The sequence below is a fragment of the Chenopodium quinoa genome, unplaced genomic scaffold (genome assembly GCF_001683475.1).
Source record: "Chenopodium quinoa cultivar QQ74 unplaced genomic scaffold, ASM168347v1, whole genome shotgun sequence".
In the NCBI taxonomy this organism is placed as follows: domain Eukaryota; kingdom Viridiplantae; phylum Streptophyta; class Magnoliopsida; order Caryophyllales; family Amaranthaceae; genus Chenopodium; species Chenopodium quinoa.
The window spans coordinates 576,770-598,029 of record NW_018743919.1 but is presented as its reverse complement, the minus strand read 5'-3'; the positions used below and the strand labels follow the sequence as shown (position 1 = coordinate 598,029).

Sequence of the window (21,260 nt, the reverse complement as noted above, 5' to 3'; positions counted from 1 at the left end):
CCACCTCTTGACTAGAGACTTTTTTGAATTTAGTTGGAACTAGGGTTGGTGTCAGATAGGGTAGTTTATTTGCTCATTTTATCAATTTTGCTTTAAAAAGAATAATGCACTAGTTTAATTAATAATTTCATTTTGTAACGATCTTTCCAAAATTGTACGTTGATGGCCATCACCCTAAAATGACCAAGTCCTCAATATTGGATGAGTAGTCATTTATTCGATATGCCTCTATCATTCCTGGACAAGGGGGGATCCTCGTAGGATGCACTAGATCTGTGATGTTCATGGGTGAATCCCACTGTATGTAGTACAGTAACCATCATCAAAGGAAGGACTTCACCCACCATGAAAGCTGTAAAAAATCTGAGGATGATTTGAAACTAAGTAGGTTACAACTTTTATCGTGGGACATCTATATGTGGTTTTAAATTAAAGAGGAAAATCATTACATGAACACTGTTTGAAGTACATTTTGGCAAAAAGGAAGCAAAAATGTATCCCTAAAGCACGATAACTCATCCAAAAACATTAATGGGAATATACTACCCAAAAATTGCTAATATTTGACTAAGCAGCATACTATTTCAATCCCTACCAGCTACAACAAGTCGAGTCAATTATTTTGGGTCGACCTAAACTAGAAATGTGGCTTATAATTTTGCAAGGCTGATAGTGGCGATTCTAGGATAAAAATTGATGTGAAATTTTGGTGCTGGAAGGTTACAATGTGCAGCTGAGAGTTGACTATCTAGGGAGCAGAATTTAGTGTGTGTATCAATGATGTACTGGTTATTTTAGAGGCTAATTAACGTTTTGAGAAGTGAGACGACAGCATTATTGCTACTAGTGTACTAGCTAGGTAAAAGTGGCAAGACCATGTTCATATTGGATGTCGTTGTCCAGCTTCAAGACAAAAATTTAACATAGGTCCTGTTTTATTTTTATTGAACTGATATGAGTAGTGCTGATATAACACATGTCACTTAATAGAAGTGAAAAAAAAAAAAAAAAAAAACAGAATTTTGCTTTCTTTATTAATATTGTACTTGTAATTAATATGGATGTTTATGCATTTTTGTTGATAGTTTGGGTTAAATCATTGCAATTTACATAATCATGTTAGTATAATACATAATCATGTTAGTATAATTTTCTATTCGAAAAAACTGTGGCCTTTTTGAATTGTGCTGTATCAAAATTGGGGTTTATATAGTCTGAGTACAAGGTAAAGTTTCAGTTAGATAAATTATAGAATTAAACAGTATATGGATGTTAAATTTTAAGGCATGTTCATTCACCACTTAATATATTCCCTTCTCTAACTTTAAGAACTCAAGGCATCACTTGAGCTAATAATAAGCTTTAGATTTAAAAACAGTAGTAATAGTTTACCCCACATTGGCCTAAGAAACCATGTTAGCTAGTTACAATCCCTGTGTTATCGGGCGCTTAAAAGTGCAACAGAGGTATGATTCGTAGATGAACTCTGTTGGCTCTGTCCGAAAGACGAACCGACATCCTTAGTTTTCTGACTGTGATTGAAACCAGGTGGTTTTGGATGTGGAATATTTGCTAACTCACTTCGAAGCATTGAGATAACAGTAGAAATGTTAGGCCTATCTTGAGCAGATTCCTCCACACATAATAGGCCGACCTGTATGCACTTCTGAATCTCTTCGAACTGTCCGGAGAAGTATGTATCAACAATGGCTGGATCAATGAATGATATAACATTGTTCTCCTCCCACAATTTATATGCCTGAGAGAAAAACTGGTGATTTAGTCATGAGGATAGTCAATATATTTCCTAATTGAATAAATCCAATGTTATAAAAGACTTACGTATCCTAGTAGGCTTAGGGAATCCTCCTCGTACCAGAAAATACTATTCCTTTTCCCACTTACAATCTCCAATAACAAGACTCCAAAGCTGAATACGTCTGACTTTTCAGAGAATCGTCCTTCCATTGCATACTCAGGAGACATATATCCACTGCATCATCAATTGAAACATGACATTGTGAGTTCAAAGATAAATGAAAACTAGAATGAACATGCATGTTTTCTGCTAATCTTTTGGTACGTACTATGTACCAACGATCCTTCTAGTGTCATCTTGATCTTGTTTCTCCCCAAAAATCCTGGCCATGCCAAAGTCTGAAATTCTCGGATTCAGGTTTTTATCTAACAAAATGTTGCTTGCTTTAAGGTCTCTATGAATAATCTTTATTCTAGAATCTCTGTGAAGGTAAAGGAGTCCCTGACATATTCCATGAGTGATGTCGTAGCGTTTCTTCCAGGGTAGTAGCTCCTTCTTCACCGGATCTGTGATTAATAGAGAAGTCATAACAAGTGGATTAAATTTGTATTTTTGCCTACTAACAATGAATGCAAGATTATGCCAGATAATGTGATACAAACCAAAGAGAAGTGAGTCCAAGCTTTTGTTTGGCATGTATTCATATATCAACATCTTCTCATCTCCTCCCACACAGCAGCCCAGTAGTCTGACAAGATTTCGGTGCTGAAGTTTAGATATCACCAGCACCTCATTCATGAACTCTTCTACTCCTTGTCCCGAGGCTTTTGAAAGTTTTTTGATTGCAATTTCTTGTCCATCTTCTAATTTTCCCTACAAAACCAAATTGTAGTGTGAGTTTTACACCTTTATGTTTGTGACTTTTTTCAGTTAATAGGACAGTCATTTGAAAATTAATTACCTTGTAAACTGGACCGAATCCACCTTTTCCAAGCTTGTTAGTGTCCTGGAAGTTGTTTGTTGCCGTTACCACCTCTTCGAATTCAAACAGTGGAACCTCTTCAACTTGATCTTGGTTTCCGTCTATTCCAAGAATATCTGAAACTGTTTTTCTCCTCTGAAGTTTCTTTCCTTTAGTTGTTAAGTTCAAAACAAAACAGCAGAACCTTTAGGTTATGCCCTTCTGATGCTTTGATGAATTGAAGCTATTTTGACTACAACTATGAATGCATTACCTTGTCTTTTATGGGTTTGTCTTCTCCACAGAATGAATATAAGAGTAACAACTGTAGCTGCTCCTAGTAAGCTCCCTGTTGCTGCAATAATTGCTACTTTTCCACTGCTGTTCCCTGCAAACCATAATGAATGAGCTCCATAATATTTCCTGCTGAGGTAAAGAAGTGAGAAATCAAAACAGTCCAGGCTAAATTAACCCCTACTGAATTACCCAAATTTCTTAACCTACCCAAGTTTAAATTACATGACTGAAAAAGTGCCAACCTAAAAATGGATATGACTGCATTGATTGATACACTAATTGACTATAAACCCAAAATGACCTAACCCAAAAAACACCAAATGACTTACCATCCAAATATGAGCTGAATCAAACGGTCTATAAGACTGTTTTGATACCTCTAAGCACACATCAAGATATGTCAGGCAAGAAAAGATACAGTACCTAGTTCAGAATGTGCCAGTTTTAGGTGAAGATCCACCCCACCTGTAGCCAACTTTTCCGTGTCAATCAAGTCTTTATCCCATGACATACATCCAATACTTGAATCATATACATAAGCTATACATGAACAATTCTTCAAGCACTGGTTTCTGCATTCATTTTCATCCAATCCAATTAACCATGCAGGATTGTCTGGCAACTTTACTGCCTTCACCCTGAAAAACCCGTCTTCTTTTCCACTTCCTCTCTCACATTGCAATAATGTTTTTCTCATGCACCCGTGTTCCCAATATCCTTTACTCCATTCTAACTTATTTTTTGGTTGGAATCCTTTCAAGCACCGGCAAATTGGAGAATTCATCAAATTACAACTTCCAAATGCTCCACACTTGCCATAGATGTCACACTTTGTGTGTGGTGCTTCCCAGGCCACCTTCCATTTTCTTTCGCTCTCATCCCACCATCGCTGAGTCAAAGTTCCTTGATAGCTCAACCCATAGTTTGATAACACTGACTGATTAGTGTAAGAATATGTTATAGAAATGGTACCCTGCCTGTCATTCTCAAGAATGAAACCAGCATCATTGAAATCATCAGTCTCGTTATTTTGTATTGCAGTAAAGATGTGGCCGTTCCATGGACCACTCCTCCAATAAGGCTGATCATTATTGTAAATGACAAGCTGAGGGAAGGCAAAAGAATCGATGCCAACCGAGAACCTTCCAAAAGATGGGTCTGAAGGGCCATTCCAGGCCTGTAACATTTTCCTCATGTCAGAATTCTTGTTGACAGTAAGTTTCATATTTGGCAAAGCTGTATCAGTTGGGTGCTTAAAGCTCTGCCACAAGATCATGCCCTCTAGACCCGTCAAAACTAGGTTGCCGGAGTCTAAGAGCTGCGCTTCTGATGCTATACTTATGTTAGTTTGGCTGGAGACCGAAACATTAATATTTGAGGACCAAAGTGTCTGGTTTTGAGCATTCAGGACTCGAAGATTGCCATCCTCAGATATTCTGATTGCTCCACCAGAAGAATCAGTCAGAGGGTTGTTCCTGTTAGCCACCCACACAACGTTATTCGTGGTGAGTTTACTGTACCAGATTCCTACATAATGGTGTGTCGAGTTAGGGGGGCTAAAGAACCCCAGTTTAAATGCACCATTACTGGAGACTATAGTTTCAGGGTCTGTAAGGAACTTGCTAGCTGTAATTTTGTCTAAAGCTGAAGTTTGTTGCAATAGAAAGAAAAAAAAGAAAATAATTAAATAGAGATAACACATGGTATATAATTATATTGCTGAGAAAATTTGAATAGAAAGAACAAGTGGAGTTCAATTTTGCTGGTTTGCAAAGAAAATAAAAATGGGGTTTAATATTGTGTTAAAGAAAAAAAAAATTTGAGTGTTAAAGTAAATTTTTTTTTGAAGGATAACTTAGCTAATTGTATATTCAATTGTAGGTGGTTGAGTTTGGCCGTTTGGGTTGGAATATGCCACGGAAAGAGTTGGAGAAATGTATTTATGATACTTATAGATGATGTAATCTGAGGATGGGATGCACCTTCAAAAAAGGCTAATCAAAAGGTTAATGATTTTGTGTGTGTGTGGTAACACATGCCGCAATAATTATTACTATTGGATTTTTTTATATGCCTATTGATATGTTCATTTTATATAGAGATTTACTCCCGTCCCTTGGTCATTTTTAGGAGTATTATTGGCTCTTTGGAGCCACTTTTATTACTAATATGCGTTTTATAGTGTTTTCGTAGTTTTGGTACTATTTTATAGGAAATTGCAGATTTAGAGCATTTTCCCGGACTTATGATAAGCCACTACGAGCATTGGAGAATTATGACCGTATTTCGTGGCCCAAGACCGGTTGGAGTCATCAAACCGTGATTAAGGGCTCGTTGAAGAAGAAGAGTTCGAGGCAATGGACCGTGGTTCAAAACCCAAGAGGAAATTTGGATTGGGCCAAGGAAATAGCCCAATTCAGATGTCCATGGTTGCCCGAAGAGCTCGCCCGACCGGGTAGGCCATCGCCTTGAGGCGCGCTCGGCCGGGCGAGGCATATAGAAGGAAAAGAGGCTCCGCCCTGATGCGCGCCCGACCGGGCGCGAGTGAAGGCTAAAGGCTCAAAAAAGGCGTGCCCGGCCGGGCGAAGCTCCGCCCGACCGGGCGCGTGTTTCTGAAGAGATCTAATCATTTAATTTGTTTTATCTTTTTAGCCTAAGTATAAATACGTTTATTTTAGGAAGTTAAGTACGTTTTACACTCTTTACTTAATTTTCGGATTTAATTTAAGCTTTTGGTTAATACTCATATTTTTCCCTCTACACCTTTGACTTATGCAATTGATTATTTCCATTAATTTTGGTACCGATTTCTTCCCTCTTTATTTTCAGTAATTTAATTGCTTTGCTTTAATATGCTTTTTTTAACTGCTTTGCTTAGTTTAGATTTTAATATGTGCAAGTAGTTTATTTTCTAGGGTTGTGGGGATCCATAAATAATATGAAGGGGTAATTTATTATGGTTGATTGTTAATGTTTTAGATAAATTTCCTATGATTGGTTTACTACTATGCAATTAGATTAGCACTTGTTTAATTGTATGAGTTGTGCAATATTAATTTGAGATTCGAGAGATGAGAATTGATGTTTAGGCTTAGTTTCAATAGGCAGGTTAATTTATAAATGGTTAAGTCAAGATTCGAGAGATGCAATTTAATACTGGTAGATTAATTATGTGATTGTAATACGTAGCGAAAGCCCTAATTTATGCATTGATAATTGATTGTCATGTTTTTATCCTGGAATATTATTTATTGGTGAACCTATACCCTATGCCTTTTATTATTGATTTTCTTCCTTACTCAACTTGCTTTAGTTTGATTATTAGTTTTACTCTTATAACAATAATTCGGTTACTTAATAGTTTATATTATATTAATTATTTAGGAATAGAAAGACTTGTTTCCCTGCGGATTCGACCCTACTTTCCTATCTACTTTAACTAGAGGACTTAGGTAATTCTTTTGATTAGGTGATATGACTTTAGCCTGTCACCTATTGTCCCCATCAAATGTGGGGATAAGATTTTTAGGGGTAAAGGGTGGGAAAAAAATATCCCGAAAAACAATACCTTACTTTTCTCTCTTACTCTCTAAATGTTTGTGTCAATTCACTGCGTACCAAGTATTATGAAACGGAGAACATACAATAACTTTAATCCAACACAATTTATTTTTAATGATGCAAAAGTCAAAGCTGAACAACTAGTGGACAACGTAGGGAACATTTTTTGTTTAAAAAAAAAGATGTTGCTTTGTGTAATCCGTGATTCCGTTAACACCATTCTTGAGCTCCTCCATTAACATTGCTATTCTCTCTCCTCCATCACACAAATTTGAAGAGCTTTAATGGTGAAAGTACACGCTACAATGGAAAATTGGAAGCAAATGACAAACCCTACCCTTTAGGATTAACCATGCCCTAAATTTCTCAATGTTTTCATAGGGTTTTTGTTTAGCCGCCGGAAATGGTGGTGTTCAATCTGTTTGTGCAGGTGTTGGTCTTGGCAAATTTAAAGGGACTTGAACAAGATGAAGGTGGTAGGGGTAGGAGGAAGCAGAAGAAGGTAGTAAGAGGAAGAAAAAACAGGGAGGAAGAAGAAGAAGGTGATAACTGGTAAGAGGAAGAAGAAGATGGGAGGAAGAGTTAACGACGTTAACTCCGGTGTCTTCCATCACACGTGGCCAAACTTTGATTATAATATTTTTAAATCAATTTGCACACAATTCAAGGATACTTATTTAGAATATTGCCATTTGATATGCATAATAAGTTTATCAAATAGATAAATTTGGGCTCCCTCCTATATTGCTAGCTAAGTAGCATTGTTGAATCTTTCACTACTTGAAAAATATAACTATGTAGAAAATGTTATCCAAAAAAAAAAAAAAAAGTGCAGTAGATACCATTACCGGAAAAATACAAGTTTATTTTCTTAATGACCTTGGTATGTTAACCAAGTGGAAAACCTAATTGCGTAATGTGGCATTATTTATAAGTAAAATTACTAATGGTTAGGGGTGGGACTTTTCAAACCGAACCGTGAAACCGTCCGTTACCGAACCGAACCATCACGGACCGAACCGTTTATAACCCGCTAATTTTAAACCGAAAACCGAACTGAACCGTATAATGTCAAACCGAAACCGAACCGAACCAATTAATGTTAACCCGTTACGAACCGTAAACCAATAACAAACCAAACCGTTTATAAACCGAAACCGTTTGAACCGATTAATGTTAACCCGCTAACTGTTTAAACCGAACCGTTTATAAACCGAAACCGTTTAAACCGTAGGAAAAAACCGTTTAAATCGAACCATTTACAACCCGCTAACCGTTTAAACCGAACTGTTATAACCCATTAAACCGTTTAAACCGAACTATTTTCAAACCGCAACCCGTTTAAACCGATCCGATTACAAACTATTTAAACCGAACCGTTTACAACCCGTTCCATTCAAATTGAACTATTTGCAGCCTTTAACAATTTGTTAGAATTCCACGAAATATATTTGATGTTTAATGTAATTTAACTATACAATTTTTTTTACATATAATTATTGATTTAAATTTGTAAATTGTTTTGCTATTACAAAATTAAAATTATATTCTTGTATAACTAAATTAGGAGTTATAAATTAAATGAAAAAATGAAAAAATTTGGCCACCCACCCAATCCAACCACCCTCCACCCACCCACCACCGTAACCCACCCTAACACCACCCCCGCCATCACCCCAGACCCACCCTAACACCCACCACCGTTACCGTAACCCACCCCCACCCCACCACCGTTACCGTAACCCACCCCCACTCCACCAACGTCAACCCAGACCCACCCTAACACCACCCCCACACCCACCATAATTACCGTAACCCACCCCACCCCACCCCACCACCCACCGTAAATAAAAAAACCCAGACCCAAACCTTACCCCACCCCATCCACCACCGTCACCGTAAATAATAAAAACCCAGACCCATACCCCACCCCACCTACCACCATCACCGTAACGTACCCCACCCCACCTACCACCATCACCGTAACGTACCCCACCCCACTCCCTTAACAAACCCCACCCCACCCCACCCCACCCACCACCGTCACTGTAAAAAAAAAAAAAAAAAAAAAACAGACCCAACCCCAACCACACCCACCACCACCGTAACACACCCCACCCCACCCCATACAAAAAAATCCAAACCCACCGTAACCCCACCCCACCCACCCCCACGAAACCCAACATCCTCGAAACCCCCCAACTCACTCTAATTGCTCACCCACCATAAAACTCCCTCCCTCCCTCGAAAAATCCTCCCTCCCCACCCACCCGAACCCAGTCTAACCGCCGCCGCACCCACCCTAACTCGGCCCCCTCCGTTGCCCACAACTTGAAAAAAAATTAAAAAGAAAAACAGAAAATAAAAAAAGGAAGAACGAAAACACCTTATATATTAATCCTGAATTTGGCCTCAAATTTGGTTTTAAAAGGCCAAATTTGATCATGAAACAACTAGATCTAGAGTTTCGTGGTCGAATTTGACCATAAAAACCGTCATGCGTGGTGCCGGTGGATGGAGACGGAGAAACGAGATGGAAGAAAGGAGAACATAGACGGAAGAAGGGAGAAGAAGGAAGAAGAAGAAAGGAAGAAGGAAGAGGAGATGAGAGATAAAACGAGAGAGCAGTGAGCATATTAGCAGCCATGGCTTCAAAAAATTGATAATATTACAGAAGAGGATTAAGAAAACGAGAGAGAAATCAAAAAGAGTACTAAAGAGACGATGATAAGAGTGATCTGATTGGTGGAAAAGAAAACACACGGATCGTGAATTGGAATGTGTGCGATGATAGGCCGTTAGATGACATGCAAATCAATGGCCGATATTTAATATAAGACGGTGACACGGATCATGGGATAATGGATTTGGATAGTATGTTTTTTTTTATTCATAGCTACGTACTAATAAAAACACTACTGTACTCTTAACTTTATGTAACTTATAAATTGTAAGAAACACAAATGTTTGGAAATTGGAATTGATTCAATATGACATATTTAATGTATATTAGTTATATGTATATCAGTATATGTAATAAATAATAATGTATGGTACGATTGGTATCATACTATCATTGGTATGTATAGATAATCGATAAATGTATCTGATTATTAAAACTTAAAACAGTTGATGATCGATCTAATTGAATACTTCTACTTCCCCACCCGTTTTCTTTAACTTGCAAGTTGCAACATATATATGTTGCAGCCTTGTAGGCATGTAATCTTAAAAGGTGATTAGAGAGGGTAAGACAACAAAGTAATTCAGCAATATAACTGTTTCGGGGTTTTCTGATGTCCTGCGGGAGAGTTACAATTCCGAGACTGGAACCGGACGCCTGTACCTGCAAAATAACGGAGACTCCTGAGAGCTCCCCCTCCAACGGTCAAGTTAGTACCTGATTAAGGAGTAATTAATACGGAAATTAAAGTAATAAGACCTCTCTAGGTGAGAGTGTTTAATGTTGGTAATCGGCTTTGTTAGCGAGATTAGCCGGTTATTAGTGTTCCGTAATGTTTCTGTTCTTCTCTGTTCTTCAGGTGAGATTAATTGCTTGATCAATTGCCTCTCAATTGCTTGATCCCTTTTAATGAGGATTAATTAAGTATTTATAGTCTTGAGAAGCGTGCCACTCTCTAGGTTTAGGGTAAACCTAGGGCTGACCGGGCCTCTAGACAGGATTGGGCCTTGTTGGCCGGTTTTCCCATTTGGCATGGGTGGACACGTGGCGTGCCTCGATTGGTCCGTAGAGGACGTATCTGTGATTGACACGTGGCAGGCTCCTATTGGCCTTCGTGAAGGACACGTGGCGGAACCTGGTTGGTCCACTTGTCAGACGGTGATTGGTGGATAAAAATCCCCTAATCATTTGCCCCTCACAGGTGGCACGTGACTGGTCACGTGTCGCCTGTGACAGGTGTCGCACGGTGACAGGCGACGGCCTGCTACAGGTGTCACCTTGCAAACGGCCGAGAGATTTTCCCGCCCAAATTTTGAATTTGGAAGCGACCCTTCGCCTTCTCACTTTGCCTATATAAGGAAGTGCTGACTTCGGTCATTTTCACATTTGAGAACTTTGCGAGAACATTCGGACCCCTGAACTTGCTCTGACATTTCGGACCTTTTCTGCCTACCGCCTGTTCTGACAAGCCGACTGCACCGGATTTCCAGAACTTCATCAACCGTCACTCGTTCAGGTAACTCAGTTCTCTTACTCTTAATTTTCTTTTTATTTTTTGAAATGGCACCACGGAAGCACACGACACGACCTAAGTTAGTGATCAGCCGGTCACCGGGGACGGCTGAATCTAGGACTAGGAGTGCCGCCTGCCCTTTTCTGGACCCATCTTTGCCCTTTATACAAAGTCCGACTGTATCTGTGTCTATGCAGAACGTGATGGCCAGAACAAAAAAGACTGCTATGATATCAAACTCAGACGGCTCCTCCCAAAGGGTGCTCATTAGTGAAACATCTGACCAAGCGCCAGATGTAGAATTGAAACGAGGCGGCTGCCAAGCCGACAGTTCTGAGAGAGGGGCCAAGGTGGTCCCTTCCCATCTTACCGTTGATATGTCTAATTTTCCTCCTGCTCCTTCTAAGGGAGAGGAGGCGGGCCCCTCTGGGAGAGGGGAGGAGTCGTCCTCTTCGGACTCGTCAGAGGACGAGTCCGAGTCCAGCTCTTCTGGCCACAGTTCTCCAGGCTCAGAAGAAAGACATAGCCGCCTACAAGAGGCGAGACTTTCTCATGCAGTTGAGAAGGGGGACAATTGGGCGGAGCCGTCCGCCTCTTACAGAGAGGAAAACGCCCCCTACTACTGCATGGTACCCCGGGGCCGGATCGCAACCATGCAAGACAAAGTGGAGAGCTTTATTGCTAACCACAGAATGGGCCCGGAATTTTTACTGTTCGTGCCGGATCCAGAAGACACTGTCGTCTGGCCGGCTAGTACCAGCTATGATGACGGCTGCTTTGGCTGCTATGTGGCGGCCATCAAAGCTGGACTGCGCTTCCCATTACATCCGGCTGTTCAGCGGATTTTAGATGGGTATGATTTGGGGTTATGGCAGTTAGCCCCCAACTCTTGGGTAAACGTACTCGGCTATGTGGCCGGGTGCGAAATGTACGGGGTGGAGCCAAGCTTTGAGGCTTTCGCCCACATGAACTATCTCAGCCGGACCCCTAAGTCGGGAGGTACCGGCTGGTATCAATTAACAAGCCATAGGGGTTACCTCATGACGAGAGGTAAGGCGAACAAATGGAAGGATTGGCGGAACACCTTCCTTATCATTGAGGGTTCAGACACGGAGCTGAACCAACGTTTTAACAAGTGGAATAGGGATCCGCCTCTTCTCGCAGGCGGCCGCAGCATGCCGCCTGTTCCCCCAAAGGCTAAAAGAGAGATCCTAGACAAAGGACTCTTCAAAGTAGAGACTAGGGTGAACTCTACTTCAGGGGTACGAGAGCAAGTACCCCTAAACTGCGTCCCGAGCTTCAAGTGGCTCTATGACGAGTACTTTTTGGCCGCCTGTGGCCTCAGCAGTCGGTGCTCTAGAGGTAGCCGGCCTGACAAATACTCTGTTTTTTTCACGCCTTGTTTACTTGGGATCTTTACTAACTTTGCTGTTTATTTTTTGCAGCTGACGCCATGAGTAAAATAACAACATCCAAGACTGCGGCGGCCATGTTGCGGGCCTCTCTCATGCAACAGTCTTGTGCCGACTCCCCCAACAAGGGTGCACCCTTGGTAGGCTTCGAAAACTCTTCCTCTTTTAGGAGTTGTCTTATGCATATACTAACTCTTTTTGTTTTCAGTCTGGCACTCCAAGAGCTTCTTCCTCGCAACAGCCGGACCCCAAGGCCCGGAGGACGACTGTTGCAAGCTCTCCTGGGTTTTCCAGGAAAACAGTGGCGGCTGAGAAGCAGCCGGCCACTTCTTCTAAAACCCCGGCGGGGCCGCCTAGAAGTATGGACAATCACTTGTAAAAACTTTCACACTTGCTTCCTTCTTGACTAGGTCTAACTTGCTTTTTTTACGCTTGATGCAGCCGGCCCTCAGGGGCTTGACTTGGTTGAAGTAGCCAAGTCCATGATCAAAGTAGTTCCTCCATCTGAAAGGGAGGCGGTCAGGGGTGCCGGCACCCTTGACCTTGATGGGATTGCAGGGGTCCTTGCTGAGGTATACTTAGCATATTTTTGAGTATTTGAGTTCCAGGACGCCTGTTATCTTTTTTGTGTTTGGAAACTGACGCCCGTTTTTTTTTTTTGTACTTAGGCCCTGCTCCGAGTTAACAGCCTTCGCAAGCCGATTGATCGGAAAAACAAAGAGGTAAAGGCCGCAAAAGCTATGGCCGCCTCCAACTGTGATAAGGTAATGTTTCAAATTGCCCAAAATGAAGTACTGACCATTGATATTCTTTATTATCAGGTGCAGGCTACCGCCGCTGTTCGGGCTCAGTTAGAAGCGGCCCAGAAGAAGAATGACGAGCTGGAGGCGACCGTCACAAATCTTAAAGCCGAGCTGAAACCTCTTCGCCAAAAAATGCACTCTTACGAAGCCATGGAGAAATCTTTGGCCAACGTAAAAGAACGCCTGGTGAGCCAAGAGAAGAGTCTTACCCAAGAGCTCTCGGAAAAGGCCGAGCAAGAGAAGAAAGAGCTCGTCCGGGAGATGGTGGAAGACTCCGCTCAAATCCAGCGCATGACCTGGGGTCGCCTGTTCCCCAATGCCGACTTTGCCTCATGGGAAAGAACGTACCGCCAGTGTTCGGAAACATATAATCAAGAGATCCTGGCGGCTGCTGAAGAAGAGGCGTTGGGAGATACGTTGGAGGAGGAGGAAGAGCCGGTTGTGGCGCTTGTGCCACTTGGGGGTAAGGCATCAAAAGAGGGTGCAGCTGAAGCCGAGTCCAGCAAGAAGAGTGCTGACCAGGCGGCAGCTGCTAATACTGAACTGCCCCCTTCTTAAGCTTAAAGTATTTTTTTTTTTTTTACGGCCTGCGTGCCGTTTGCTTTGTATTTACCCGGCCAGGGGGCCGGGGCTTTGAATATTCTGCTGGTCTTTAATGACCGGCTTATTTTTAATCAAATTTTTGTTTTGATTCAAATTTGTCTAAGTATTCCATATCTAATATCCCATTGTTCACTAGACCGACTGTTGTACATGGCCGAACGTTGCAGACAGGTACAAATAGTAAGTACGCCGCCTATGCCCCTGGACGACTGGTTGTCTGTTTCCAGGATAGACGATCAGTCGGCCATTTATTCAATCGGTATTCGAACTATTTATTCAATCGGTCTGACCAAGTAAATAGTATTACCTAGTCGCCAAGGAATTAAGTAGGATAACAAGCGGCGGGTACCGGTTGTTTCCCTTTATTGCCAATGTTGGCTTTTAACTCGTAATTTGTTAACCTAGCAAGAGTAGTGGTTGAGAGCCCCTGTTTATTAAAAACAGGCGGACGACTCATACCTTTTAGGCTCCATACTAAGTTTGAGTGACTATTAAGTTAACATAGGAGTTACTTAGTCTTCGTCACAATCTAGATTGAGTAGTAGAGGTACCAGGCGGCGTAGGCCGGCTAGACCCCTTGATTTGCCAATGTTTGTTAGCTATTAACTCAATAGGTACCCCCTGCATTTATCCCAAGTAATACAGGCGGTCATCTGACTCAGATGTCAGCTGCTACCACTGGTTTGGTTAGTGATAGAGTTATCCTTGTCTCAAAAACGGCTACGTGGTTGCCCTTGGGGACAGTCGTATAGGTGCCGTGTAATTAGTTTATAGAACAATGTTCCACCCAAAAGGGAGCTGCTCTCTGCGACGAATTTCATCCGGAGGGATGCCGTCGGACGCCTGCTATGATGTTGGGACAGGTCGTATTAGTTTTGTAGATTTGATCAGGTGGCTTGGCGCCTGGTCTGATCATTCGGCCGATGGCCTTGGTAAGTTCTTGGTGAACGTAGGTGCTAAGTAAAAGAAGGGTAGCCGCCTGTTAGACACAGGGTCGGCCAGGCCCTAATCTTTTTAGCTAAGTATTGTGAGTAAAATACTCAATGGAGAGTAGCCGACTGTAAAGGTACAGACGGCATGCCCCTCTGAAGATAGAGTGAAAAACTCAATGGAGAGTAGCCGACTGTAAAGGTACAGACGGCATGCCCCTCGTAATACAAAATTGAATAGTAAGTGCAAACTTTATTAAGTAGCTCTTTACTTTACATCATTCAGAAGAAATATTTTTTAAGGTTATCTACATTCCAAGTTCGAGGCAACGGTTGTCCGTCTGGTGTTTCCAGACGGTAGGTACCGTCCCTGACTTCCTCATAGATTCGGTAGGGTCCTTCCCAGTTGGGAGTTAGTTTGCCAGACTCATTAGCCCTACCAACTGCTTCCATTTTTCTAAGTACAAAGTCCCCTACTTTGAGTGGACGCCTGTGTACTTTTTTGTTGTATGATCTAGTCATTCTCAGGCGATAGATCTCATGGCGCAAAACAGCATTGCCCCTCTTTTCAGGAAGTGAGTCTAATGTCAGGCGCATGGCTTCCCAGTTTGCCTCTTCGTCATATAGCATTACTCGAAGAGTCGGCTCGTAGTGTTCTATTGGAAGAACAGCTTCCGCACCATAAGTTAGGAGGAATGGAGTTTCTCCAGTCGCCCCTTTTTCAGTCGTCCTAATGGCCCAGAGAACATGTGGTAGTTCATCCGCCCATAGGCCGCCTGCTCGTTCAATCTTTTTCTTGAGACCGTCTGAGATGATTTTATTAAAGGCTTCTACCTGGCCGTTTGCTTGTGGACGGCCGACAGATGCAAAGTAGTGTGCAATTCCTTGGTCTCCCAACCAGCTTTTAAGAACAGGCGTCTCAAATTGGGGACCATTATCAAAAACCATAGACATGGGAACCCCGAACCGAGTGATGACGTTTTTCCAAATGAATGAAATTACATCTTTTGTCTTGATTCCCTTTACAGCCTCCGCCTCTACCCATTTAGTGAAGTAGTCAACGGCAACAAGTATATACCTTCTGCCGCCTGTAGCAGGCGTATATGGACCCAGAATGTCCATGCCCCACTTAGCAAACGGTAGTGGGCTGTGAATGGTAGTGAGGTCAGTAGCCGGACGGTGAATTAATTTGCCAAACCTTTGGCACTTGTCACATTTTTTCACCATCTCCATTGCATCTGCTTCCAAAGTAGGCCAAAAGTAGCCCTGCCGCCTTGCCCTTTGAGCAAGCATCCTACCACCTATATGAGAAGCACAGTAACCAGAGTGAAGATCATCTAGTATCTCTCGTCCCTTTTCAGGAGTAACACACTTTAAGAAGGGTTGAAGGTACCCCCTCTTATGAAGTTCTCCCTGTATCATTTCAAAACAGGAGGCTCGTTTTTTCAGTGCTGCCGCCTGTTGAGGATCATCCGGCAGTGTACCGTTTGTCAGATATGCCCTGATTGAATCCATCCAGGTTGAGCTTCTGTCTAGGATTCCAATAGGGTTTTCCTCGATGCTTCTCTTCTCCATTACTTCCCAAAAAACAGTTCGAGGAGTATCGGAGGAGGCGGATGATGCTAATTTTGACAGTGCATCTGCCTGGTTGTTTTCTGATCTCGGCACTTGGATCAGATGGAAATCCTCAAGGGAGCCGACTGCTTGTCGGACCGCCTGTAAATACTTGATCATGGCCGGATGGGTTGCTTCGTATTCGCCATTGTACTGACTCACTATCAATTGTGAATCAGAACAGGCGTCTATTTTTCTTGCCCCTGCCGCCTTGCACATGCGGATCCCGGCTAGTAAAGCTTCATATTCTGCCTCATTGTTTGAAGCCTGAAAACTGAAGCGTAGAGCATACTCGAACCTGTCGCCCTCTGGAGATTGACATACGACGCCTGCTCCACAACCATTTGAAGTAGAGCTTCCGTCCACATATACCTTCCAGACTTGGTCTGGAACTTGAGAGTCAGGAGGACGAGTCATCTCTACAATAAAGTCAGCAAAGGCTTGCCCCTTCACTGCTTTTCTAGGCTCGAAAGTAACTTCGAGGCTCTGTATTTCTATGGCCCATTTGATCATTCGTCCTGACGACTCCATGATGGTAAGGGGCCGCTTGATTGGTTGGTCGGTATACACGACGACTGCATGTGCCAAAAAGTAGGGCTTCAATTTTTTAACAGCCATGAAGAGTGCAAGACCAAATTTCTCCACTAGGGGATACCTCAACTCGGCATTTTTCAGTACGTGACTGACAAAGTAGACCGGGAGCTGACAGCCGTCCCTTTCAGCAAGGAGCACAGCGCTTAACGCATGATCAGAGACGGCCAGGTACATGTAGAGATCCTCTTTGGGCAAAGGGCTGACCAGCCTCGGCAAGGAATGCAAGTGAACTTTTAATTTCTGGAAGGCGGCCTCAGCATCCGGCCCCCATTCAAACCTTGCCTTTTTCTTAATTGTCTGGAAAAAGTATAGGCATTTGTCGCCTGATCGGCTTAGGAATCTCCCCAAGGCCGCCAGACAACCTGTTAACTTCTGAACCTCTCGGATGGTACGAGGCGACTGCATGTCAATGATCGCCTGCACCTTCTCAGGGTTCGCCTCTATTCCTCTCTGATTGATAAGGAATCCGAGAAATTTCCCAGACTCAACTCCAAATACACATTTCTTGGGATTGAGCATGACATGGTGCCGCCTGAGTGTGGCGAAAGTTTCTCGGAGGTCCGTCAGATGATCTTTCTGAAGTTTAGTCTTAACAATCATATCATCAATATATGCCTCGACGTTTCTCCCAATCTGATCAAAGAACACTGTGTTTATCATTCGTTGGAAGGTAGCCGGGGCATTCTTAAGACCAAACGGCATGACCGTGTAACAGTATAACCCCTGATCAGTGACGAAGGCCGTCTTCTCCTGATCTTTCTTCCATAAGGGAATTTGATGGAAACCAGAATAGGCGTCCATAAAACTCATCAAGGCATGACCCGCTGTTGAGTCGACCAGGTTATCAATTTTAGGCAGAGGGTAACTGTCTTTGGGGCACGCCTTGTTTAAGTCTGTGTAGTCTACACACATTCGCCAGGTGCCATTCGGCTTTTTAACAAGCACCACATTTGCAACCCAGTCTGGGAAGTAACATTGCCGAATGAACCCTGCATCAAGTAATTTTTTAACTTCGGCGGCTGCCGCCTGACTTCTTTCTTCGCCATGGTTCCGCTTCTTTTGCCGTACCGGCTTCTTTTTCGGATCCACAGCGAGTTTATGTACTGCCAGATCAGGACTAATGCCTGGCATTTCATGGAATTCAAATGCAAAGATGTCCTTGTATTCTTTCAATAGATTGTGAAAGTCGTCACCAAGGTTTCTCAGAGCAGTCGTCCCAACTTTGACTGTTCGGTCAGGACGTGAGTCGTCTAAGATCAGGTCCGCATGCTCACCAGCCGGCTGAGGGCGGAACTCATCCGACCGCTCCTCTGCCAATGATTGCTATTTTCTTGCTTTTCTTGCGGACTCTGTCTGGGACGCCTTTCTCTTTTTGTCGCCTGTTTCTTGAACAGGCGCACTCTCCTTGACATTGTCAAGGTCTGTTTTTTCTCCACTTGACCCAGTGGCCATAACAGTGGGCTTGACATCCGAGAGATAGCACTCTCGGGCCATCCTCTGATCTCCCCTTAGGGAGCCGACTGTTCCATTATCCCTCTCAAACTTAAGCAGCATAAGAGACGGGATTATAACAGCCTTGGAATTATTCAGGGTTGGTCGACCCAGAATCATGTTGTAGGCCGAGAGTTCCTCTACTACTAGGAACCGGACTACCATGTGTCGTCCTTCCCCTTTTTCGCCCAGGCGAATTGGTAAATCTACTCGTCCCAGTGGGTGGACGACTCCTCCTCCAAACCCTATTAAAGGGTGGGAGGCCGGATGTATGCAGTCCGTCTGATATTTCAGTTTTGACAGACATTTGCTGCTGATTAGATCTGAGGAGCTCCCGGTATCTATGAGGATTCGGCCAACTCTCTGGTTGGCCACTTTACATTCAATAACGAGAGGGTCGTCATGCGGCCCCCTTACCCCTCCTAGATCCTCTTCAGTGATGACAATCTCAGGAAATGTATATTTGGACGGCCGTTCTTGGTGAACGGAATTTACATCTAACCGCCTTATATTATCTTTGTTGCCCCTAATAGTGGGGCCGCCTCCTGAGAAGCCGCCTGCAATGGTGTAGACGACTGCATCATCTGTATCGGAACTGTCGGCCTGTTGATTCTTTTTGGCCGACTGCTTTTTTGAGGAAGTGTTCCCCGTAGATTTCTTGACATAAGTGTCAAGATCACCTTGCTCAGCCAAGCGGTCTAGGTACCGCATGAGACTGATGCAGTCATTGGTGTGATGACCAACGTCATCATGATAAGCACAGATTTTGTCTTGGTTCCGGTTGTTTGCAGAACCCTTCATGGGGACCGGCTTCTCAATTGAGAACCGTCCCTTTATTTCTTTTAGGATAAACTGGTTATCCTTGTTAAACACATACTTTGGGGAGTATGGTTTGAATTCTTTTTTCTTTTTCTGGGCCGGCTGTTTAGAGGAATCAACCGCCCAGACCTCTTTTCTTTTCTCATCTTTGTTAGACGACTGTTTCTGTCGTCCTTCTCTTTTGTCGAACCTTTTCCCGTCCGACTGTTTTATCGTACACAGATCAGTCGCCTGTATATAGGCTTCTGCTTCAATCAAGGCCTCTTGAAGAGTCGCCACCCTTTTTCGAACTAAATCAAATTTGAAGGTAGACCCGTCTTTGAGACCTCTAAAAAAGTCAGTATAAGCTACCTCATCCGGTAACCCTTGAATCTGTATTCTCATCAGGTTGAACCGCCTGATGTAAGAACAAAGCCCCTCCTTCTCGCCCTGCTGAATTGTTCCCAAACCAAGGGTCGTTTTCTTCGCAGGGATGTTCATGGCGAAGTTGGAGGCAAATAAGTAAGCAAGCGTCCTGAAGCTGTTTACATAACCAGTCGACAGGTTGCCGAACCATTGCTGTGCGATTCCCTTGAGAGTCGCTGGGAAACACTTGCACCAAGTGGGATCATCCAACCCTTGAAGGTACATCAGGTTGGTGAATGCCATCAGATGGTCTTCTGGGTTAGTAGTGCCGTCATAGGCGCCTACTAGTACATTTTTTACTTTGGCCGGCTGAGCGGCTTCAGTAATTTCCTTGGAGAAGGCCGACGGCTGTTCACCAAGTCTAAGCAACCGTAGCTGCCAGTCCATAGGTTGGACGTTTTTTGCTGCAGGTCCACCAAATGGAGGTGGCTGCATAAAATACTGTTGTTGCGGCACAAATGGTAAGTTTGGTACCGCCTGGGCACTATGAAAGCCGGACTGACGGGAGGTGCCGCCTGACTGACTCTCATGGTACGACTGAGTATGCCTCATCGAGGCATTTCGCAAACTGTCTTGAAAATTTGAAGTAGAAGCCGACTCTGACAATCGGTCACTCTTCTTCTGCTCTAGCAGTAGCCGAGCATCTGTGAACGTTTGCTTTGACCCGTCCGCCTGAATATGACGAACCGGTTTCCTATTTCCCGTAGGATAACGGAATTTTGTGAAATCAAGAGCAGGTGGCTCCCGCTTCTTGGATTTAGGATGAGGAGTCGCCTCTCGCCCTTGAACTGGCTTCCTCTTCAGTGAAGTGGAAGGTTTTTTGGCCGACTGCTCTTTGACTGAAGCAGGCGGCTTTTTGTTGATCAACTCTTGAATCTCTCCCTTGAAGTCCCTCATGAAGGTCATGAGTTCGTTCCTTGTGATGGGAGCAGACCCATCAGTCGGCTGTTGCCGAGCAGGCGGTGCGCCTGCTGGCTCGCTTCCTGTTTGAAGATGCTCCCGTTCCCTCCTTTCGGTATGACGGGTACGTCGGGCCCTTAGGGTCCCGTCTGGAGCTGTATGAGTTTCCACTTCAAATTCACTTTCGGTGTCATGATCCGACTGAACTTGAGGGTCGTTTAGGGGACGCCTCTCTTCAGGAGTCGGTACAGACTTGGATGCCATCTCTGAAGTACTCTCCCCACAGACGGCGCCAAATGTTTCGGGGTTTTCTGATGTCCTGCGGGAGAGTTACAATTCCGAGACTGGAACCGGACGCCTGTACCTGCAAAATAACGGAGACTCCTGAGAGCTCCGCCTCCAACGGTCAAGTTAGTACCTGATTAAGGAGTAATTAATACGGAAATTAAAGTAATAAGACCTCTCTAGGTGAGAGTGTTTAATGTTGGTAATCGGCTTTGTTAGCGAGATTAGCCGGTTATTAGTGTTCCGTAATGTTTCTGTTCTTCTCTGTTCTTCAGGTGAGATTAATTGCTTGATCAATTGCCTCTCAATTGCTTGATCCCTTTTAATGAGGATTAATTAAGTATTTATAGTCTTGAGAAGCGTGCCACTCTCTAGGTTTAGGGTAAACCTAGGGCTGACCGGGCCTCTAGACAGGATTGGGCCTTGTTGGCCGGTTTTCCCATTTGGCATGGGTGGACACGTGGCGTGCCTCGATTGGTCCGTAGAGGACGTATCTGTGATTGACACGTGGCAGGCTCCTATTGGCCTTCGTGAAGGACACGTGGCGGAACCTGGTTGGTCCACTTGTCAGACGGTGATTGGTGGATAAAAATCCCCTAATCAATAACTTTAACACCAAAATTATGGAATA

General features: G+C 43.5%; 1 protein-coding gene across 1 annotated transcript; it reads right to left on the bottom strand.

The window, feature by feature from the left end:
• Positions 1-1,272: 1,272 nt before the first annotated feature.
• LOC110687231 (G-type lectin S-receptor-like serine/threonine-protein kinase At1g11330) lies at positions 1,273-5,205 on the bottom strand. Its single transcript, XM_021863847.1, has 7 exons — positions 3,441-5,205; positions 2,995-3,108; positions 2,721-2,890; positions 2,422-2,632; positions 2,088-2,325; positions 1,843-1,993; positions 1,273-1,759 (listed from the first exon to the last, which is right to left on the bottom strand). Exons 1-7 carry the CDS (start codon positions 4,717-4,719, stop codon positions 1,439-1,441), a joined length of 2,484 nt encoding a protein of 827 aa, XP_021719539.1. The 5' UTR covers positions 4,720-5,205; the 3' UTR covers positions 1,273-1,438.
• Between the last annotated feature and the right edge of the window lie 16,055 nt (positions 5,206-21,260).

Excerpts from the sequence above, each read along its gene's own strand:
- LOC110687231 (XM_021863847.1), bottom strand. The coding sequence starts at position 4,719 with ATGTGTTATCTCTATTTAATTATTTTCTTTTTTTTCTTTCTATTGCAA. Across the intron at positions 2,326-2,421 it reads CTTGGACTCACTTCTCTTTG|ATCCGGTGAAGAAGGAGCTA; the intron begins GTTTGTATCACA and ends TATTAATCACAG. Across the intron at positions 1,994-2,087 it reads AGAAGGATCGTTGGTACATA|TGGATATATGTCTCCTGAGT; the intron begins GTACGTACCAAA and ends TTGATGATGCAG.